This window comes from Amphiura filiformis, chromosome 13 (genome assembly GCF_039555335.1).
Source record: "Amphiura filiformis chromosome 13, Afil_fr2py, whole genome shotgun sequence".
NCBI lineage: Eukaryota > Metazoa > Echinodermata > Ophiuroidea > Amphilepidida > Amphiuridae > Amphiura > Amphiura filiformis.
The window spans coordinates 1163786-1188247 of record NC_092640.1 but is presented as its reverse complement, the minus strand read 5'-3'; the positions used below and the strand labels follow the sequence as shown (position 1 = coordinate 1188247).

Sequence of the window (24462 nt, the reverse complement as noted above, 5' to 3'; positions counted from 1 at the left end):
AAGAATAGGGGGCATAGAAAAAATGAAACCAATTCTAGTTTTATCCTTTGAGGTGGTTCCACTAATGTAGGACAACTAGATCACCTCAAAAATCACCCCATAGCACCCTGTACTATGGAGTTTATCTTCCACACGTACAGTTCTAAATATTGAGTTTGGAGCATGTCGTAGCTCGTAGTATTTCACAGTTCAGACAAAATAATTTTACTGAACAAAGTTTCAGCAAACATTCAACAGACGCATTTCAGTCACAATATGATAAAACACAACTAACAGAGGAACAAAATCCCCAGGACTGAAACAGGGAGGAAGATTTGGACTCGGAGGAAAGTCACCAAGTGTTATTAGCTATACTTGGCTGACTGTTTAGGGTTTGACAAAGTTCTGAACTTTCTGGTAGTGACAGAGGTTGCCTAAAATAAGTATCTTTAACATATTGTTGTTTGGTCATTGCAATTGCATGTTCTAAGATATTACTTGCATGGCCTCCAGTCTTTCTGCCTGTTCCAGTTTCGGCCCCTTATAGGTTATTAATGAGACCATTTTGCAGGCCAGTAACCAGGATTTTTTTTGGGGGGGCTGATTTAAAAAAGTGGATTTGGAGGTTGGGGGTGAAAAAGTAATCTCTTTTTTTAAAAATTTGGACCTTTTTGACCAAAAAGTCATAAAAAGCCTGCCTCTATTTTTTGCTCACTACGCTATATAGGACTGTTTGGGTAAAATAGGGGTATTTTTGGCCTTTGGCGATGGGGGATGGGTGGATGCCCCCAGGTTACGGGCCTGCAATTTTGTGCCCGGGACCTTCTGTAAAATGTTGACAACAATTTTACAGAAAAGCAGTCTTTCATCAGCTGGGTGACACAAATTTAATGCTTTGTCTCAACTCTCAACATTAAAAAATGATTGTTAATCAGATTAGGCATGGTTGATTATGGTTATATGAATATTATTTTAAAACAAAGGAAACTGAAATAACATGAAGAATGGAAACATTCATTAAACATTGTTCAAGACTGGATGAGCTTATGTATAAACAACTTCTAGAGATGAGTGGTTTGAGTGGATGATAAATTAATCAAGGGCATCATTCAATAAGAAAAAACATCAAAAGAAAAATGTGAACTTGGAAAAGATAACAAAGAATCACATTCTTTTCCTAACAAGATAATGGTGAAAATGATGTACTGCAAAGTTTGAAATTGATGATAATGTAACTAAGTTTATATACTAAACACTAACAGTAACTTGTAAAGAGTTCAGAAGTGCTAGAATAATTTAAAAGAAAAACAATTAAATAACATCTAGTCACATAATAACAAGACAGTGATTTCTATACTTTTTTAACATTGTTATTTACAAAAGTAGTTAAGAATTATTTTCTGAATTTTTGAAATGGCTCTTGGGTTATCCAAAGTGGCAGCGAACTGAAGGACCAGGAGCCACTTTATTCAAATCCTCTTATTTCGAGCCCTGGACAAAAGACATTACCATATTCGACCTAATTAGCACTCCTGGCCTGATAAGTACCTCTATACTATAATAGTTTTCAAAGTGTATCACAACTGCCTATGAGAACCTCCTTTTTGGTGTGCCTGAACAAAATTGATTATATGTCTATATATAATAACACAATATTTTGAATGTTTCTGTCAGACTGATGGTGTAAATTCTGAGGGATTACCGTTTATTAATCACCTCTTATGTGTGAGCACTTGGGGGTACTCCGGGGGTGGGGTTTGGCAGAGTTTTGAGAGTGTACGCATGCGTGACCAAATTTTTTTCGAACACCCCCTAAACAAGTTTTCCTCTGTGAGCAAAATGACCCCCTAAGCAAGTTTTTTTTAGCGCGCTTTCCCCAAAAATTTGACCCCTAAACAAGTTTTTGTCTAATTTTTACCCCCTAAACAAGTTTTTATCTAATCTTGACCCCCTAAACAAGTTTTGTCTAAATTTGACCTACTTTACAAGTTTTGATGGAGTTTGACAAATTGAACAATTTTGCAGGCCTATAGGGCCTTACTAACTTGTCATTGAACACTAAAAGTCTACCCCTCCCGGATATATATGACTCCGGTATCACTTTATACTACATATGAAATAATGACACGATGAATTCAGAGTGTACCATGTGGCCTTCGTAGCTTGTTGCATGAATCTGATTGGATTCTCGTAAAGTAGTTTTGTGAGAATATAAAATACCAATATAACAGCGTAATTTATCCAGAGGCAACGTTAAGCAGTATTCACATCGTATTTGGTTACGAATACGGCACCTATTAAAGTTGATTAAAGTTGATTATCGTGTCCCGATATCGTGTGCCCTTTTCATACTTTCTACTGCAAATATATTTTCCTAAAGTAATCCAGAGAAGGGGAATCTCACAAATCTACCAACAGGAGTAGGAAATAATGTGAGGAATCTATAAAAGTCCTGAAAATCTGTTTGAAATACATGATATTTTCGTCTCCCCGTTTGTCCACTGAACTATAACCCATCATAATTCAAGAAACATTTATATGACATCATTAATTAATATGCATGTTTTTTAATCTAAATGGTATTTTACATAGAAGTACGAGGCCATGATTAAATCACATGTAACACGTACGTCATGAAATATATTTGCATAACATAGTGACACTCTAGGTTTGGAGTATGCTGTAAACATGTCTGAACAGGGAATTCCGGCACTGGAATAAACTTTTTTTCGGAATCGGAGTTTCAGCAGATTTGAAAAGCGGATTAAAATGGTACCCTAAATGCGTTACAAACGATTTTAAAACCACCCCTTTTCATGAAAATTGCTGTTTTTTCCCCGCTTAACGCGTCACGCGCGTAATGTGGCCAAGCAAGAAAAAACACCCCTTTTCACACATTTTTTGGTCACGCATGCTTACATCATTATATTTGACTGCCCCCCCCCCAGGGGGGGGGGGGTACTAGGCGAATACAGTAATGTCATCATTTTTACAAGAGCTGTTGTTGACATAACAAATATCCAACAAATTGCAGTTGTCAACAGAAAAATGCAGAAATCCGGTAAACTCAGAAATGCTACAAAACGTACCTCAGGTTTGAGTGCTGCATAGTAATTTTACAAATTTTACCTCTAACGATCACAAAGTGGGATAATATTGCATGCATAAATTGCCGGCCCATAATCTTTAATATACACAGGATATTCAACCAAATGACAATGGATTTCATTCATTTGGTAATTGTGAACAAATGTGAATGACATTGGGCCCACATGTCGACAAAAATCATCTCAACATGCAGCAGCACTAATTTTTGCAATAAAATGAAATAGCACGGACAATGAGTAATTAGTTTACTTTTATAGAAGTTTTATTAAAATGCCCATTTATTTGTCATAAAATCAGATATAAATATTTGACTGATTACAAAGTCAATGTTTACATTTATCACAGCAAGTGGTACATAAGGTTCTTTCTTTATATGGACAAATGAAGGAAGTGCAGCATGCAATGCATTTATTATGAGTATTTAATTGTCTTAGCAAATAATTATGCTTAGATGTTTCAATGGTGTTTCAAGAGCCTCAATATTGATGGCCTGACAGTTTTTCATGTCATAACATTACCCAGGAACCTGGTCCAGGGCATATATTGCAGCCTGTCTTCATGTGATTCTGGATCCTGGGCTTATCATTCAGAAGTCAAATTGTAGCAACAATAACATTCCTTCCCACAATACAATATTTGTATTGCATAATAAAAGAGATGGATTAACTCCCAGCTGTATTGTTTTTGCAATATGCCTATTAACTTGTGGGAGAGAATTTTGGGTCAAAGAAGCCCAGTATTCAACATTATTTTCATCATTGTTTGAAAATGTTAATTAACATAGGCTTTAATCTGGAAAAATACATCTTATCTAACCCTAAAACCCAACCCTGCTTTTTGCTATCGGAAGTTAAAGAAGATACGAAAGAGGAGAGAAGATGAACAAAGAAGTCACTTGGCACCCCGGGATTCGAACCTTAGACCCCCCGCATGCCAAGCACACGATCACGGACCGGTAGCTACACGGGTAACGCTGCCCTGGGCAGCAATTCCGTGAGCATTTAACACTTGGGGTGATTGCGTCATCGCAGACCCTGGGATTCACGCATGCGCAGTGGTTTTCATCATGGTATTTTGTGGTCTCTATGGGTGTTAGGGTTAAAATAATAACATGTACATTGAAGGAGTATTTTGTGATTCTATCATCCTCTTTTTATGGTATAAATTTAAGTAGATACATGAAAAGTTTATTCCCAAAATTTCAATTAATTCCAATTTTGCATTTTGAGTAATGCATGGTTGTGCTCTAATTTAGTTATTTAACAGAAATATTTTGCACACACACATTATTTAGCCAGGCTTTCAGAGGTATAAGAATCTCAACTTTTTTTAGCAAAGTGGTGGATGAGGCTACGGGTCACAAAAAACCCTTTAACATGTCAAACGGAACAACCATGCCGTTCAATGTCCTATAAACAAAACTGGTTTCATTTGAGAGGCGATTAAAATATTGGTTATAGGCCAGAATAAAGTAATTTTCAACATCAAGAAGTTTCTCAAAGGAGGGAGTGAGGGTCAGCCTAGAAGCGAAACTAGTTTTGTTTTACCATGTTTACAGGTTGACGTTACAATCTTTTGGATTGTTTCCTACCCTAAGACGAAATGCTGTATGACCCTGGATGACCCTATCAAATCAAACAAGCTTGAAAAATCTGCACACAAATATTATTTGTTCTCTCAAAACAATTTATTTAAAATCATTCCACTGTTGTTCATTTTGGTTTTGTCACAGTATAGCAGCAAAATATATCTGTTGCAGAGCTGATGCAGGGTTGCAAATCTTTTTTGATATTTAATTTGGATTATGCAAAATATTGCTGAGATAATTTCAAAAGTCTCAATCCCAACAGGTATAAAAGACCTATTTTACATAGCAGCACTTATTATTTAATGTCATACAGAACTTGGGTTACAGCATATATGATTATTTAACCAAACAGGTTTGAATTGTCCATTATTAATACAAAAATTTATTTAAATAACTAATTTTAAAATGCAATTTTGATTTAAATCAATGTGATTTAAACCAACCCTGTCCAATGGCGATTTAGCTCTGTGCTGCTTATCCAACCACAGATATTATAATGTGTTCCAATATCTGTGATCCACCTGACACAATAACAAGCTTTGAAAGTTTTGAGCAGTGACTGTGAGTTTCCCGTCGCTCGCCACATCACTTTTTTTTATGTCACATCAAAACTATTTCAGTCTTTTTCTTTTATAATCTCTTGTGAAAAGAAATCTCCTGCAAACAGCATATACAGGTCAACATTATACTAAATAAGGTAGAGAGTATATTGACCTCTTACATTGTTGCTTTCTTGCAATTGGTTACCATTAAAAAGGCTAATATGATAAGCAATGAATACAGGGTGTATCCAAATGTTTAGTACCCATCAGTTTTGCCCAATCCAGGCACCCCCCAAAAAATTGCAAATATACAAAAACGTCCCAAAATATCACAATTTGAGAGCATATCAAGCAAACAACAAAAATCAGGTTTTTTAATGCTTCTTTGGACAAAAAAGGTCCAAATTTTGAGAAGAAAGTCCACTTTTTACAAAATCATCCCCCTTGGAAAGAAAACTCTTTTTCTCAAAATCAGAAGGTTTCTTCAGAAGGATGACTGTTGCAGCGAATCCATTGAATACAAGGTGCACGCTGGGGCAAAAGGCTTTTTGACACCTGTCCCCTCTGTAAGGGCAAAGGTACCTTACTGCACATACTCAATAATTGCCAAAATATGCTAGATCGATACTTATGGAGACATAATAATGTTATTCGTATTTTTTTATCCACATTCAAAGAGGCTGAATCGTTTAAGTGTGGTAATCTACAAGTATATGCCGACATTGAAAATAATACCATCGGTGGCGGTACAATACCGCCCAACATAATTGCCACATCCCAAAAACCCGACATTGTTTTATTTTGGCCGGGAGACAAGCGAGTCATTCTGTTTGAATTGTCAGTGCCATTCGAGCCGAACATTGGTAAAGCCAACTCTATCAAACATGATCGGTACGCTTCCCTTGTTTCCGACATTACTGACGCCGGGTATGATTGCTCGTTAATTGCCATCGAAGTCGGCTCTAGAGGCTTGATTGACACCGACAACAAAAATAGGCTGACTCGTTTGTCAAAACAACTTAACACCCCAAAAAAATTCAAGGTATTGAAAGACCAAATTACCAAATCTGTTCTCATGTCATCTTACTCAATCTTCAACTGAAGACATGAGCCAAAGTGGAATGTCCAAGAAGTCATATAACTTTTTTCTCACCGCCATGATGTATTTCCTCATTGTTTATGTGTTTATTTGCTGTTTGTTATTATTGTGTTTACCCTTGCCTGAGATCGGTATGGATCTCAGTTGATCTTGGGGTTATATGTTCTTCTTCTTTTGTCAATAAAGATGATTAAATAAAATGCAGTCCTTTTAACTTATTTATTTTATTAAGTCATATATTACCAGGGTGGCCAAGAGCACATAATATACATAAGGGACCTGGAGAACTAGATAGGTAAAATACACAATAATTCTACTAAAAACAATGTCACAATAATCAAAAACTGGTAAAATCATGAATTTGTACAAGGTATTCCAAATTTAATGTAAAGACAAGAAGGCAGTCTACGAACAGTTCCAAAACATTTACTATTATCTTATAATATAATTTTCTGGTTTTCCAATTCCAATTCATGTGTTCATCACACCCACGTATTTACAATGAGAATCTTTGCATAATTCTTTATCATTAACAAATTTACGAACATGTTTATAATTAACCAGTCTCTTGGGTGTGCCACCGTGCAACTGACAAGCTCCCCATATTTCATTGCACTTGTGACTTTGGGGATCTTGGCTTTAGGCACATATAGCCAAACACAGTCCAACAAGCTGGGCCAGTTTGCCTCTATTAGCTTCTATTTTAAGAGCATCCGTGGTCCACTGGATTGTCTGGCTCTTGCTGGCAAGAATGTTAAGAAGCTTGTGGCTTGCCATCTTGCCCCTTATTTTCTTCAAGGTATCCTGGTAACATTGCTCAAAAGCAGACCTGGCAAGTCTTATTGTTTCGGGGACCAGCCGTACCTCTCCATCATTGCTGTCATCATTATTGTTGTCTTCGTCCCGTCTTGTTCGCTGCTATCTTCGACATCTTGGTTGTCATCTCTGCTGTTGCCGTCATTGCTGCTCTCGTCATCATTGTCATTATTGTTGTCACCATAATCAGCCTCATCATTTGCTTACATTTGGCTTTGTATGATCACAATCATTCGAACCAGCTACCAATGGCAAATCTTTTGGCTGGAGTTGCACCCGTTTAGATTTTGAACACATCTCCAACAATACGCCACATGTGTCATCTGTTCTCTAAACACACAGAAGACAAAAAGACAAAATCCAACATTAAAATTAATATGCATGATTTATAAAACAAAGAAGTAAATAAAACTGTAAAACAAAGAAAAAAAACCTGAAAACAAAATTGTGGGGCTGAAGCCAAAATATATTCTTAGAAACATGTAGATCCATAAATTAATGGCTGATAATAACGGCTATATAAGCTGAAATTTAAATAAATCTTGAGACTACTGCATGGTTTAATAATATATTTTGGCAGGCAAACTAATAATAGGTATGTCCACTGTCAATAAATGTGCTACTAGAACGGTTTCCTATTTACTGTTGTGTGAATTCACCCATGTATTGTCAATGCAGACAAAAATCGATGCAAGAAGTCCCATGGTATGCAGTACTTGCATTGGCCCGATTTATACTTAAAACAGGTTGTTTCAAGAAATTCCTGATTCCACCAGAAAACATTAACCAAATTCTTTCCTGGTCAGTAAATAGAGAAGACCTTCCTTTATCAAGAGATTAACTTTTTTTAAAGAAAAATTTAATGAGATGAGAACTACAACAGGTTGAAGTGACACCATTTTGTGCACCAGGTCTTGAAACGCAATTATCTCCGAATTTGGATTGATTCAGACAAGCAAACTTACATACTCATAAAATTTAACTATTTTTGAAGACAAAATGTGCAGGATGTTAAGAAATTAAAGAATGTTTAAGCCTACCAAAACCCATCTCAAATTATGCACTTCTCACTACCACATCGATTTCATATGCTATCCATCATGGCTTCCATGCACACACAGTGTATTGCTCAATGTAGTAAAGATAACCTTTGAGTTGGAGCAAATTGCTCAAAATTGGTAGTGATTAATGTTACCAAACTTATGTCATGATGAAATATAATAATTTTTGAAGATAAAATGTGCTGACCTTAAAAGATTGAACAATGTTTAAGACTACCGCTATTCATTTGAAATAATGCACTTATTGTTCATCTCCTCCATATATGGAGATATTTTCCATGGCGGCCATCTATGATCATGCTTGAGGTTTCACCAAACAAACCATGGGTTTTGAGGTCTTATATTTTTGGTTGTATGTCAACAAAATCGATTAAATTTTCAGGATGATCTTATTTTCATGTCGTTATAAGCAAATATAATGTTACAGATAACGCTAGTTAAAAAAAAGTTGCATTGTGGGCTTGTTAATTGCTGTATTGTAATATATAAAAAAAGAAAAAGTACCAGGCTTAAAATGCCTCTTTCTGTTAGTATTCCTTTTTAAAATGTTCTAGCAGCCCTATATAAAACTGTGACACTCAAAAGGCCATATCTCTGGAATGAAACGTCCCATTAAGATTACTTAAATGCCAAAATGTTTCTTTCATCAATTCCCAGCCAATAAGTTAGGTCTGAATCGATTTAAAAGTACTTCAATTTTAGTGGACATGCCTACTAATAAGATTGATTCCAAATCAAATCCAGCTTTCCTCAAAACAAATTTTTCCTAGATGCTCTTTTTATCTTGGAAATGAATGTATTGGAAAAACATATTGAGCTTACATTGAGCTAATGTGTACTTGTCATCATGGCTACCTCCTTGCCACTATTTAATCCACCAATGCGTGGATAAGAAGCTTGAGATGTATGAGAGTAGTATCTTGCATTTTGCACGGTGAATAAACAAGAGCTACAATAATATTGTATGCAAAATTCCTAAGCTGGATGCACAAGCTTTCCCTAAATAATTCTATTTTTTCGTTCAAATATAGCGACACATAATTTTATTATCAAGGAATAAACACTGCCATGGGTGCAAAATTCTGAAGCATGTTCGACACGGAGGTTCCCAAAATTTATATGGCCGTTTATCCATATTGTATTATTTTTAAATTTTTGAAATTGGACTACCAGACATTGAAAACAAAACAAATGAAACTTGCTTACCGTTGCCAAACAACTGCTCTCCATATATAATTGCATATTTGGTTTCTCTGTCATTTTGTAGCTGGTTCTTAACGATTAAACAGCCTCTAGCTTCTCTCTGAAGATCTGTCTGGAAATGAGTTATGTGCCAGGCGACAAATGGCGAAAGTCGTAGTGCTGCGATCGTACGTAGGTCTACTGTGAACGAAGTCATGATCAAAACTGATGTGATCATAACACAACCGTTTGATAATATGGTTGGTGCAAGTGACGGGGGGGGGGGGAGCTGCTGTGGGTCCACCTGATGACACACGGCACAGGCCTCAAACTATGGGAGAACATGTATCAAACTGTGAATCGTGGGTATCAAGCAGGACCTGAGCCATGAGAAGTTGTGCATCACAGGACTTCACCTATCAAACACAAGCAAAGAGCTTTTCAATATTAAAACACATGTCCTACTGAGTGGTTTCTGAATGGCAGATTCCCTAGGAGGCACAGCGTCATCATCCCTATATCTTCGTGTCAAAAATTGCCGTGATAGTACGACAAATCCTCTCATTTGCCAATAGCTACGGATGGTGATTTTGTTCGAGATAGGCTGAGCGACTCAGGCTAAGCATAGTACGACTATCATATGAGATACCATCAAGTTCTATTCTACACATTATTACGATTTGCGCATGCTCTAGTATCCCATATGGTGTTGCTATTACAAGGAAATTCGATTTGTTTTGAGGTAAAACCAAGGTTTTGTTTTAAATACACTAACTTGAAATTAAATACACTAATTAGCGGCCATCACTGTTTGCTCCGGATACATTTTTACTGCATTTTTGGCATAACGATATTTAAATTGAAAGTTAAAATTGTGATATATTTAATTTTGAGAATTACAATTACATAAAGGAACACATTTATGATCCAGGTGCTTGTATAATAGAAAATTTGATCACACGTGTATATATCACAATGCATATGTAAATTTTCTTTATCTGTGTCAACAATAGAATATTGATCACCAACGGAGTATGGAGCTTTATGAAAAAAAGTATTTATAATATAGCGTGTTGACACTGTGGGAGGACTTGACTCAATAACGACAGCACCCCTCCGAGCTGTCAAGGTCCCCAGGGCCGTTCCGACCATTAGGCCAGGTAAGGCGGTCGCCTAGGGCGGCAAACGTAGAGGGGCGCAAGAAAGGGCGCAAAAAGAAAGAAAAGCAGGAATGGAGAAAGAAAAGGGAAGAAAATGACAGCGCCTCCCTTCGGGGGCGGCGAATTGACCCACTCAGTATAGATTCTGCGCCCCTCCAAGTGATGAAAGTCAAAATTTTCTTGCGCTTCGCACGCATTTCGCGCAAAATCATTTGCAATATCAATTTAAGACCGATATTCAATATCATTATAACCAAAATTAATTTGTGGTAAGCCCTATTTGTGCACATTTTTGCTCGCTCCGCGCGCAATTGTGTCAAGAATTATGTATCCTAAGCCCTGGGCGCCTCAAACCCTAGCTCCGCCACTGGAAAAAAAATGATGAGTTATCTTGGGGGTAACCCCCTTAACACTTTTTTGGTATGCTCTGGTGGGCGGCAGGGAGAGGCTTTGCCTAGGGCGGCAAAATCCCTAGGAACGGCCCTGAAGGTCCCCGGTTCTATCCATGTGGGAAAACTGCTGGGCTAGTAGGGTTAACATCCCGAGACACTTGATGAGCCAACCAATTGGGACGATTTATTTACCACTGAAGATATAGTCACTCAGCAACGCAGTTGCCAGTTTTTTTCCGAAGAAGATCGTCAATAATATTGAGATCAGGAAGCAAGACACCATCATGATCAGAGACAAGGTGCAATCTGTGAAGGCACACTCATGTTATGGCGCCATAGCGCCATGTGGAGCATGTTGGCACTTATTAGTATCACTGGATAAAGGAGTACATGCATAAGTAACAAAATTGAAAACAAAATACTAAAGAATCATCCTACCTTTGTGAAGCTACGTTGAGGTTGCTTCTTATACATAATGCTGATAATGTTGTCATACAGTGTTCTTAATTGGTCAGGAATTCCGCTGCTTCCGCTAGTTTCAGACCAGTAATAAATGACCAAAAGTACTATCAAAGGCGTACTGGTATCCAAGGTCAACTTGTTCTCATCTATAAAGTTCACCAAACTATCTCCTAGGGATTTTGTTTCACTGTCTTGTCCGAAAAACCTTTCTACATACTTTTTTACGTTTTCCCTAGTCATCTTCTTTAGTTCTAAGCGTTTGTACCCAGGAATATCCTTCATTTCTTTTTCTCCCCATGGCCTTGTTGTTACTAACACACGGGAGTCTTTCAATTTCTGATCTTTCATTACATCTGTCACCCTATTACCAACACCACCTTTCTTCACAACCTTACTTGACATAAGGCCCGGAGCTTCATCAAGTCCATCAAAAATGAAAAATATTGACTGTTTCAGATGCAGAATGACCTCACGAAGTTTCGTAGGCTCAATATCTATGTCTGAAATCAGGTGCTCACAAATTGCATCTTCAATAAGGGTATCCTTATCAACTTTCGCCAGGTCAATAATAAAAAGCAGTCGGATGTTTTCAAGCGTTGTTCCCGCACACCAATCATGAGCTACCTTTGCACAAAATGATGATTTTCCCTGTCCGGCATCTCCAACCAAAAGAAAACGTCTATGCCCTTTATCTTCTTCTATTTTAAACAGTTCTTCATATGATTCGAGGCTTTCTTTTATTGGCTTAGCTCCAGAGCCAACATCGCGATCAATGGTTACAGGTATATAGATTTTGTCAAACTCCATCCACCTGCCTGCCTGGTCCCACGGATAAATCAGCTTCTTGCACACATGAACCCGATAGTGCTTTTTCAGCTCCTCAGTAATATCATTTATCCACTCTAGATAAATATTTAAAAAAAAGAAAAAAAAAGATAAATAAATATATCAATCAATCAATCAGAGCATGCTTGGTTTGTCTATATACAAGGTAAAGAAGGCTGGTGGACTCAGTGACCCATCTTGAAGGTAAAGAAGGCTGGTGGACTCAGTGACCCATCTTGAAGGTAAAGAAGGCTGGTGGACTCAGTGACCCATCTTGAAGGTAAAGAAGGCTGGTGGACTCAGTGACCCATCTTGAAGGTAAAGAAGGCTGGTGGACTCAGTGACCCATCTTGAGTATAAATTTTAGGTTGCAAATATCCTAGCAAGATTATTGGCTCGTAACCAATACCTGAGGTGGGTGGGACGTAACCCACAAATATGCCAATCCACCAAAAACAATTTGTGGACTTCTGGGGCACTGTATGCCCAAAAGATTAACATTTCGGAGAAAATATCATGACATACCAAGGAAGTCTTTGAAAATAACCACAAAAGTATGTATTAATACAGATCTCTTCTCCTGTATAGATTGTTCCATTATGCTAAAAAGGAAACTAGTTTGTTTCCTATATAATAGGCCATTTGCATTTGGTTTTTGAAGTAAAATAGCCACATCTCACCTTTTTATTGGAAAGGTGGATTACCCCAATTAAAAAATTGATTCGGGAGCGCCAAGCAGCCTTTTTGGCTGAAGACAAAACTCAATGGCGTCAACTTTGCAATAAAGTTCAACATGAAATTGCTCAAGCAAAAATTGACTATCACGCTAACTCTGTCCATCATTTAGAGCATAAGGACCCACGTAAATGGCACCAACAAATTAAATACATGACTAATGACACAAAGTCTGAGCACAACATGTCCCTGTTATTCAGAATTTTGATCATGTCCGTGTTGCTAAAAGCATTATTGAGCTGTTTGTGAATGTGTCTTCCCTGGATAACACAAAGCTTCCATCTTATTTACCTGCTTCCAAATCACTGCCTCACCTATATTCTTGGGACGTGTATGGTGAGCTCAGAAAGATTAATCAGGGTGAAGCATGTGGGCCTGATGGTACCTCCAAGGTTGGTTAAAGAATTTGCCTATGAGCTGAGTGTTCCCTTAACAGAGGTGTTAAACACCTCCCTCATTGAGGGAGTAGTCCCTTCTCAATGGAAGAAGGCCATTGTAGTCCCAATACCAAAAACAAACCCACCAAGCATTGAGAAGCTACGTCCTGTCTCACTTACTGACTGCTTTGCAAAAATCGGGGAGGGTTTTATATCCAAGTGGGTTTGGAAGATGTAAGTCATAAAATTGACCACCAACAGTTTGGTAATGTCAATCCACCTCACATTATTTAATTAGCATGCGTCACTTTCTTCATCAAGGCGCTGACAAATGACAAGGCCAGCAACAATGGCCCAGTGGTACTCACGGATTTCTCAAAAGCATTTGACTTGAACGACCACTCTGCTTATAATGGAGAAATTTATCCACATGGGAGTCCATGAGTCAATTGTGCCATGGCTGTCTGATTTTGTCAGCAATAGACAACAGTTTGCTCGTTATAAAAATGTTCTTTCTGATTACAAAACTATAAATGGTGGTCTCTCACAAGGTTCAAAACTAGGCCCAATAAACTTTCAGATTATAATTAATGATGCTGTATCATGCAAGTAGTGTGCCAAAAACAAAATGTTGGAAATATGTTGATGATTTGACAATTATTGCTAAGAACTGTATCCATCCCAAATCCAGCCAAATTCAAGATGTTTTAGATGAATTCAGTGAATGGTCTGCCAATAATAATCTGAAACTTAATAAATGTCAGGCCCTACAGGTCTGCTTAGAGGAATCCACCCAACAATGTTATCAAAATCAATGACATTCCTCTGAACTTTGGCCTGCTAAATTTGACGGATATTTCCATGATCAAACTAGATGGACAGCGGTTCTCGGATGTTGCGGTGTTCGACGCACAGCTGTGACTGTGATGCCTCCACCAAAGGGAGCGATGTGGCACACAAAGGATGGTTCAAAGTTTCAAGCCTCAAGGGCAGACCGAATTCGCCCTCAGATGACCCCTGGATGGCCCCAAAACCACCTTCCAATGAATCCAGGATGACCCCGGATGACCCAAGAATGACCTTGACAAAAATTGGCTCTAAATGGTGACAATACCCACCAAGTTTCATGGCCACAGGACAAATTTTACGCATTTGACCTCAGATGACCCCTAAATGACCCCAAAATTACCTTCAACAAATTGGCCTCTACATGGTGACAATACCCACCAAGTTTCATGTCCATAGGACAAATATTACGAATTTGACCTCAGATGACCCCTGGATGACCGGAAAATTACCGTTCAAAAAAGCATACAATTTCCTGGCCCCCAATACACCTTTTCACCGAGTCCCATCACTATACACCTTAACACTGCCAAGAAATAGCCAAATTATGCAAATTAGCACATTATGCAATAATGGTATTTTACAAGTTGACCTCAAATGACCTTTCACCTCAGTATATGACCTGTAACATCACCAATAGATTTGGGTTCCCATAGTGCAGCTATGAACCAAGTTTGGTTGCAATAGGAATAGAACTGTTCATATGAGACCAAATTTTAATTTACAAGTTGACCTACAATGACCATAGACCTCAGTTAAGTGACCTTGGATACCACCAAGGTACCCATAATGCAGCTACATGTATGACCCAAGTTTGGTTGCAATATGATTTAAACTGTTCATACAAGACCAAATTTTAACCAAAAGTCTTAAATAATGGTATTTTATAAGTTGACCTCAAATGACATTTGACCTCAGTATATGACCTTGAATACAACCAACAGATGTGGCTTCCCATAGTGCACCTATGACCCAAATTTGGTTGCAATAGGATTTGAACTGTTCATGGGAGACCAAATTGTCACGAGATACAGCGGACGGACGGACGGAGAGATGGACGGATGGATGGATGGAGGTACGGACATTGCAAAACAGTATACCTCGCGGTGGAGGCATAAAAATCGCATTTACCTCTAGGGTTTTGGAGCAACTACAGAAAACGAACTTTTTAGCCTGATGTTTCTTACCATCAATTGGCTTATCAACTGTCTTGTCTCCACCTTCACCTCTCAGTTGTAAATCTGCAACTGTAAGAATGAATGCATGTTTAATACCAAATATTCATTGCATTTCAAATGTTTCAAGACTTAGTTTTATTTAGTGATCAAATGGAGGCTATGGAGCTGATGAATAACACGAATAAGGGTCAGTATAGTTCATTGTACATTATATAAGCGCGCTTTTGTAGTTGCGACTAACGCCGCATTTTCCGTTTACATACATGTACCCTGTTTAATGATGCTTGGAGGGCATTGGGGCATATTCGGGTCCTAGCACGTGGAAAAAAAATCCGAAATAATGTAACTGTATGTCAAATCGTATGACTGTTCTTATCGCTCCTTCGACATAAAAAGTGCATGCACCATGAAAGTTAAGCCCCAAGCAGTGAAAATCTGAATGGATTGCAGACAAAACACAAATACCCCCTCCATGCCTGAAAAAAGATTTCAAGTCTGTAAAGCGGCTTCCCCCGATGGTTTATCACGCATACAGTGCCAACTTTGCATACATTTTGAAAATCGATGCATTAACCCTGGAACTACCAAGGAACATTTTTTTATCTATCATAAGTGTTTACGCCCAAACGACCTAAGCTAATCGTAGATCCATACTTTGCGCTCATTTAAGTGATAAAATTTTTACCCAAGCACCTTACCCGGGGGTAGGACAGGACATCAAAAATTACCATAGAGGGGGGTTGGTGAGGTCCACCATTGGTTTCTACAGTAAAATCCATGATTTTCACTTTGCTCTTGTAAAATTATTCCAAGAGCTACTGACTTTTTACTTGTTAGTTAGGTTGAAAGAGTAATTTCATTTGATAGAAAACTTGGTGAATTTATTGGATGTTTGTAGAATTTTTAGCCGAAAATTTATTTTGCCTATACTTTTAATTGTACATAGCCAGAATTTCCCTAATTTGCATGGGCACACTCACATTATGACGGCATATAGCAATATTATGTATCACTGGATAGAGGAGACCCATAGCTATACATTGATACCCAATATAACGGTATATGACGTTTACAATTGAAAATTAGGGGGGTTGCAACCCCTTCAAAGTCCGTGTTACAAAATATGGCTCAGTAGTTCTAGGGTATAACCATTTTAATATCCTAAGTTGAGTTTTACTGAGATCTCTAAGAAATTTGAAAATGCGAAAATTTGTGTGATGTTTACGACTATCTGTGCATGAACGTACAGACAAAGTTAACACATCACTAGGCGCAGCTCTTCCTGAAACTGTACATACTAAGATATCATTTTCTGCCTTGTCATTTGCAAAATCTGCAATTAATGAAATACTAGGTGATATTATCCGTTCACATCTACAATTTAATGATTTTAAATTAACTTCTTCATGGTTTTGGATGGTCAAAATTGGATATTTCTGAAGTTGACATGCCTCAAGAAAACCACTAAAACACATTGTATTTGTTGTGGAGAAAAATGTAGGACACTAAAGTAGACATATGTATCAAGTTTATATGCAATTTGTTTTCCTACCCACAGCCTGGCATATTTTGCCTGTACTAGAAATTTACCAATTTGGTCAAATCCAGTCAAATTGTACTGTATAAACCTTTAATTTGATTCTTTACGGAGTTATACATATAGAAACAGAGCTAAGACTTATAACAACTTGTATCCCCTTATATATAAGATTTGTGGAACACTGAAACCGGGCACTGAAACAGGGTTTTTGGTGAGCCGCAAGGCATGGCAGCGACTTTTGGCAGAGCTTTTTTTTTCGGAATTTCCGCCCCTTACACTTATTATTGCACAACCCCAGCCCATGCTATCATGAGGCTCAGATTGAGGCAGGTCAACTCAAGACAAAGTCACATATAGAAAACACATAATCTGAAACAGGAAAAAGTTCCACACACAACACAATCACTACTGTTAAGACTCATAACTTTTGAAGAGTGCCATAACTTTTAATTTTTAAATATGGCAGTTTGCCCAGACAAGAACCGGCGGCATTAACCTTATTACTTATTATCAGTCTGGGTTATGCTTGATTACGCAACAATCACGATTTGTGAACAAAACAAGATGAATGACTTACTGTTCTTGAGTTCTGTCACTTCATCCTCCAAATTGTCAAACCAAAGTATACTTTGGTCAACCTTCCTCGATAAGTCTGTTATGTCACGTCTCAGCTCAAAGTTCATTTCATCCTTCATCCTTGCTGTGACTGGCTCTGTTCGTATCTAATTAAGTGTACAGACATAACAAAACAAGTATCACAACTCTGAAGTACTATTTCTATCAAAGGTTTTATTTTACGTACCACTAATAGGCCTGCACGATACATGGAAATACGACGAGTAACTATTTGTTTGCATCGCTGAAATTGATCAAGTTATATAGCCAAAAAAGTACTTTGTAGGGTTTGATGCTTCAAAATGGAATATTTTCTCTCATTATATGACATTTTTGTTGGAATAGTACCAAAATTCACATATACACGGCTTCAGTTTTTAATAAATATTCGCTCTACCATATTGTAACTTTCAGCTTCGAGGGCGCACTGCCATTTTAAGGGGTTTACCGTTCAGTGCATTAAAACAAGAAAAATCTCAGGTCAACCTATGTTGAGTTGTTGATAATTGGGCATCTAAATTATATAGTTTCACCTGATATTAGTGGCATTTAACTGTGAGAGTTCTGAATGAGAAATTCCACCCGAAATTAGCCTTTTCCCATTGAAACCGTGTAATACATACACTGCAAAAACAGTGTTTAGAAAGTGAAGGAAAGAATGTGTTTAGAAACGTTACATTTAGAATATGGATATCAGATGTTTAGAGATTGAACACCATCACTGACCAATGTTCAGAAATTTGACACATGATGTTTAGCTTCTAAACGTGTTTACAAAGTGAAGGGCAAAATTGTGTTTAGAAAAGTGTTTAATTTCTAAATACTGCTTTTGCAGTGTGGTGTTTAACCTTTACTGGCATGGGCAAAGATGTGATAATTTTTATCTTAAAAAAAATTCTTTGCTCTTTTCCTATGCTATTATAGAATGTTGCAACAGTATAAACCAACCAAATAGAGACAACATAATCGTACCTCAGTAAGTTTATTTTTGACAACTTGCGCTGCAGTGAAATGTTGTGGATGTAAGGTTTCTAAGAGAGTGACTAAGTCTTGATTTCTTGGAAGTATTGCTTCACCTTCTGATCATCTATCTGCATGTCTTCTTGCAATGTCATGTGCGACAGTTCATTTCTTATTCCAGCAACCTGTAGTCACAATAATGTCAAATATACTTGAAAATACAAATGGGTGTTATCAATGGCTATTGTGTCATAGAGGATGAGTAGGTCCAATATTTTGACTACGATAAAATATTGGCCCTGCCTATCAGCCTCTATGAAACGATAAAAGAGGACAACAACAAAATGTCCTATCATTTATTTTCATTTTTAATCAGTTAATTATTTTAAGAAGTAAAACTAGCAAAAAGTATATTACGATCATGGAAACTCCCCTTATTCGTTGCGAGTACTGTGATCGAGTGCATATATTATGCAGTAGGCCTACACCTAGAAAATTATGCTGACTGGACAACAATACCCAGTACTCAATCCAGTGATCTTGCTTGAACCAGGAATACTGAGGGATGAGTAGAAATAGTCTTAAAACACCTCCTCAACGAAGGAAAGCAGTTGGACATGATGGAATCACAGTGGAGGAATTAAAAGCAGCTGGTGATGCAACAGGGATATATATTGCTATATATAGCACATTTATTATGCCGAGAGATTTAGGAATCCGAATGTGTACCAAAGAACAGGGGTAAGGCAATCATTGGCCCCATTTTAAAGAAGCAGGACAAATTAGACTGTGTCAAATAAGCCTATTGAGCCTTGCAGGAAAAGTCTTCTGCAGCATACTTCACAGCCAGATGAAAATGAAAACTGAGGATATTCTCTCCGAATCACAGGCAGGGATTAGACCTGGCCGTAGCACTGTTGACCATCAATTTACACTTAGCCAAATAACTGAAAAATACAGGGTGTAACAATAAAATTTGTACAATTGCATTTTGACTTCTCAGGAAAAAACTAAAAGAGTTACGGCACAAATGTAATATGCAATAGAATTAGTGATATCTTGGCTAAAAGAATACGTTTAGTTGGTTTCTTTACTAGCTTGGGTTCAAAAGTTATGTCCGATTAATAAAATCGTCCAGAAAACGTGTTGGGCCACTTTTGCCATGTTAGCGTATATCAAGTTTGAACCGCGTAGATTGTGTTTATCGTGCATTGAACATCAAAGAACTGACACAAAAGAATTATAAGTGGTGTTTCTTCATATAATTAACATGAACTTAATAATAATATGATATTTCTTTAAAATCTATAAATGAAGTCATGAAATCTCTTTCAAATTATCTTATAAATAAAGTAATTTCTCGTATCCCTGAGATATCTTTTGGTAAAACTGAGAACAGTTTTTGCACCCATAAGTACAAAACAATAAAAAATTGAAATTAAGTTCAGCTGGGCTTCTAGCTGTTCTGGGCGACCACTATTGCCAGCATTTCTGTCAACAAATTTTACATACTTCTCATAGTTATATGTAATTGTATGCCTTGAAGGAAGACGTGAGTTATAAACAATGAGCTATAAACAATATTATGGTTTCTGCTTGACTCCATGTGTTATCGAATGTCACAACCATAAACATACGCTCTTCCAACGTGAATTGGGGTTGAAGGTGTTGAGCTGCAGCGACGATTTGTAGTAAATGAAGTTGTGATGTCAGTGCTTAGTTGTGACTTTCAAAAACTCAAGGAGATATTCTATTATGTAATCATTTCTACCACTTCGAATACCCCATTGTTTAAATTGACCTATCATAAGAGCACCGTCCAACTGGTCCATGGTTCAACTCTATTGAGTCACTTTTGTAACACTTAGACAAAAGTGGCCCAAGCAGGTTTAAGACTAGGTTACATAATTGGCTATATCTTCACTTGTATACCTACGATTTTATTGAAACAAAGCTTATCTGGTGGCTAAAGAAATGATCTGGATAGACATATTAATATCAAACCAAAAAACAGCCAGCATACTTGTGTCATTCCATTTTCAATTAAAATTGTACAAATTTTATTGTTACACCCTGTACACTGATATAGAAAAGACTCTGTAAGAACGGACTATACACCAATCCGACTACGCCATTACTGTGGTGTCCCAAGGTCGGGGGTTCCACCAACATATTTGTTAGTGTGCTATACAAAATTGTGCACAACAGTGATTTTCAATACACGATCATGAATTGATTGAACAAATGAAATCTCCCGCACTGGTACATCTGTGGTTCCATCAATAGAGGGCCAAATACAGTAAACGCTTCTCGGATTGGTGTATATATGGCCAGCAACAAGGCACCTAGGTTACCCGGGCAATGGACTAGCATGAGACATCCTATGGGGAGGAGGGCACCGCCATGGGGGGGAACCGGGCCTGATTGAGGGGGCACAAGCGTTTTTTTTTTCAAATCAATTGTCCCCGTGCCCCTATGACGCTGCACCACTGTACCCGGACATGCACTCGAAAAGCGCATTGAGGGTGGACAAAGAAATCATACAGTAGTTTAGGACCCTCACAGGAGTAAGACGTGGTTGTATCCTATTGCCACCTGCTAGTTAGTCATCATGATCAGCTTAGCAATTCAGGACCAGGACATTGGCATCAAAATGCAACGCAAGACCATCAACAGCCTACGGTTTACCGATGACATTGCAGATGCAGAGGGAAATCTTCATTCACACTCAACAGTGATCGTAGGCTATAATAAAAAGGCACTTAATTATTAATATTACACAAATCGTCGGGTGCATTACATAGTGACGGATGTTGACTTTTGTCATTTTATGAAATTTAGCCAATGTATTTTAAATAGGGTGAGTAGTTTATAATTACCAAGATTTGAAGCTCAAGTTTGCATAATTAATTAGTTAATTAATTATGCAATTGATATCACTCAAGGTTTTACAGAGGGACGTATCTAAGATCCGTCACTATGGAAAACACCGTTTACTTGGATAAACAACTAAATTGTTTGGCATATCCCAAGCATCCGTCAATATGTAAAAACATGATTTTTCAATCTGAACATACAAAATTCAGTATTGTTCATTAAAAACTACGGGATTTCTCGGCGCATGTTGACTAGTGGATATAAACCAAAAACAATTACGTAGAGCAGATATTTTAATGGATCATTATTTTAGTAAAATATCATGTTAATTAATTTTAATGCTTTGAGTTTCTGCGACAAGTACTTAGAGACAGAAAGTCAAAACTTTCCAATATAAACGGGATGGTAAAGTAATAATAAATGAAAAAATGATGAAAAGCGGTTCCAAGTTGAGAGAAAATACAGTGTGAATTGGTAAAAACTGAATACAATCAATGACGTTTTGTAACAAGAAGTTACAGCATGTGTGATTAGCTGTATCCTGCATGAGAGTCAGATCGGGAGTAAATAATCAAATACAATATGTCATGTATGTCGTGGACACTTGTGGTGAGTCGGTTTTATCATGAAAAGGCGTTTTAGAATAAGAATAAAGAACCGACGGATATGTTTCAAGTCCTTCCTTGATCCGATTTCCATGTGCATGAGATACTGACGGATATGTGACGGATACTAATAGGTCAACAAGAGAAACCAGAATAACGTGCATGACACCGGCGCATACGACATAGTAACGGATATGTGATGGATGTTCAGGAGGAACTTTTTCATGTATTTACATACTGAGGTATAACTTTGCAATCATTTTACTCATTTAATAGCGAATAATTCTTCATGTGATAGATGTTTCAAGATACTTTAGATGCTAGTTTTTCACAATATAGCAACTTTTGAAGGATTTTACTTGTTAGTGTTCTGCTATGGTTGGTCACAAATTGGCATACTCTTTGATCGCGTCTAACTCAAAAACTTTTTTTCTGGCGGAGTCGAACATCCGTCACTATGTAATGCACCTAAGGAAATAAATTATAAGTGATATTAATCACTAACCATATCCATAGACTTTAATATTGTATACAAGGTCATTCCAATAATGGAATTTTTGATAGGCAGATATAATACATCGGATTTGCAATGAAACGTGGAGTGATCAGCCTATTTTATTTATGAAGTGTGAATAAAATAGGGATAAATCACCTTGAATGCGGACAAAAGGGTCAGATTCACCTTTTTCAGGGTCCTGGGCCAGGCTAAAACTTATGAGTCCCCTAGCCTGGCTATAAGGATCTATGTAATGCCCCACCCGGGACCCCAACCCACCACTGGACAGGTAACATATTTCGTGCTTCAGTAAAATAATTTTCTCCACTTTACTTTTCCTTTTTTCTTTCTTTTTTTGTTATTTTTTTTAATCCTTCTTTTCTTCTTCTTTTTATTTTATTTTATTTTTTTGGAGGGGAGGGGGTCCATTGAAGTATTTACATGTTCAGTAGGGTAGCAGGGTCAGTTGTCTGAGGGACAAAGATATAAAAAAATCCTAATGGGCACCATTATGGCCCTGTGCTCCCATACAAAAACACTATTTTAGCCCAAAATTAAGGTGACATTACCATGCCAATTTTCAATTTTACACCATATGGGGGTGAGGGGTGCGGTGGACATTTTCATTTGCAGGGAGGGGGTTAGGGGAGGTTGAAATTTCCTTTTGGGGTTGAGTTAGCATACCAAATCATTGCCAGGGGTGGGTAAATCAATTAAGGCAGACCCTGATCTTAGGCCTATATTAATATGCACCATACAATTTATAGGTCTAGTGTATTTCCAACAAGGTTTTTTCAATTCATTGCAAGGATAGTCCAGAGATTAGAAGTTGTCTGTTTTACATGGTTTCATTAACCATAACCAAACCCATGTTTTTTTTCTATCGTTTTGGAAAGAAGAAACAAAAAATGAGAGTAGGTGAACAAAGTAGTCACAAACGTCCAAATGGACCTCAAGGATTTTTCATCCACACCGGTAGTTCTCTTTGATAAATTTTCGGATGATTTAGCAAACAATTCGCTGTAGTAGTAGTGATGTAACAAGATTGATTACCTTAGCAATGGGTTTACACTATTTTTTTAATGTATTGCCCTGCACCATCTCAGGCCGCACTCATCACCTGTGTACATGTATGTGTAAAATCATTTATTGAATAGAATACCCGTCATTTCACAGACACTAGTCTTACAGGTGCAAGTGAAACATACAATGGACTCAACATAAGTCGTGTTCACACAGTCGGACTTAAATCACTTATTACCGGTCTTAAATTACGTCGGTAATAGTATCGGATATAAGTGACAGACTTTTGGAAATCGGCAAATGTTACAACAAGACGACCCATCTGTCCCCTGACGTCTGGTCTCGACTTATTGAACTAGACATAAACAATGTTCCTACCACTCATAGAGGGCGACGTGGAGGAGTGCGATCGAGACCCATAGAACACTACCTGTCTGCCGCCCATCCCCTGCTGGACCCCTCTCCTGTCGAATGTTCCATCCCTGTCACAACTAACATTTTTGCTAGACCCGAAAAACTGATGCCGGTCACAACCCATAACCACCTGGTGAAACTTCCACGACATGGCCAGTATTTAGACATCCGATCATGGAATGCCCGCTCAATAGGAAACAAAACAGTGTATGTGTGTGACTATGTTATCGAACATGATGTAGACATTTTGTTTCTGCAAGAGACTTGGCTGGATGAATATGACACAACCAAAATCGGTGAATTTACACCACCTGGGTACAACTTCATTAATGTCCCAAGATCTATTCGGGGTGGAGGTGGAGTTGGTGCTCTGTTTAAATCAACCCTGAACTTAACTGTAACTCCAACAACCTGTAACCTGAAAATAATCGAACATATGTGTATTACTGACTCTGATTCTGGTTTAACATTTATATGTGTGTATAGACCCAAACCGTCAAAGGTTAACAAATATCCTATATCAGATTTCCTACAGGAATTTGATAATTTAATGGACGAGGTTTCTTTTATGCCAAACAAATT

General features: G+C 37.6%; 2 protein-coding genes across 2 annotated transcripts in view; both read right to left on the bottom strand.

The window, feature by feature from the left end:
- LOC140167873 (uncharacterized) overlaps positions 1-18549 on the bottom strand; it is a 120507-nt gene extending 101958 nt beyond the window's left edge. The window contains exons 1-4 of the mRNA XM_072191163.1: positions 18478-18549; positions 17468-17612; positions 15360-15419; positions 11366-12291 (exon numbers count right to left, since the gene is read on the bottom strand). Of these exons, the coding sequence (XP_072047264.1) occupies positions 11366-12291; positions 15360-15419; positions 17468-17585 (1104 nt within the window). The 5' untranslated portion in view covers positions 17586-17612; positions 18478-18549. The remainder of the gene's footprint in view (positions 1-11365; positions 12292-15359; positions 15420-17467; positions 17613-18477) is intronic.
- LOC140168763 (uncharacterized) overlaps positions 18549-24462 on the bottom strand; it is a 75042-nt gene continuing 69128 nt past the window's right edge. Inside the window, exon 8 of the mRNA XM_072192173.1 lies at positions 18549-18650. Within this exon, the coding sequence (XP_072048274.1) occupies positions 18549-18650 (102 nt within the window). The remainder of the gene's footprint in view (positions 18651-24462) is intronic.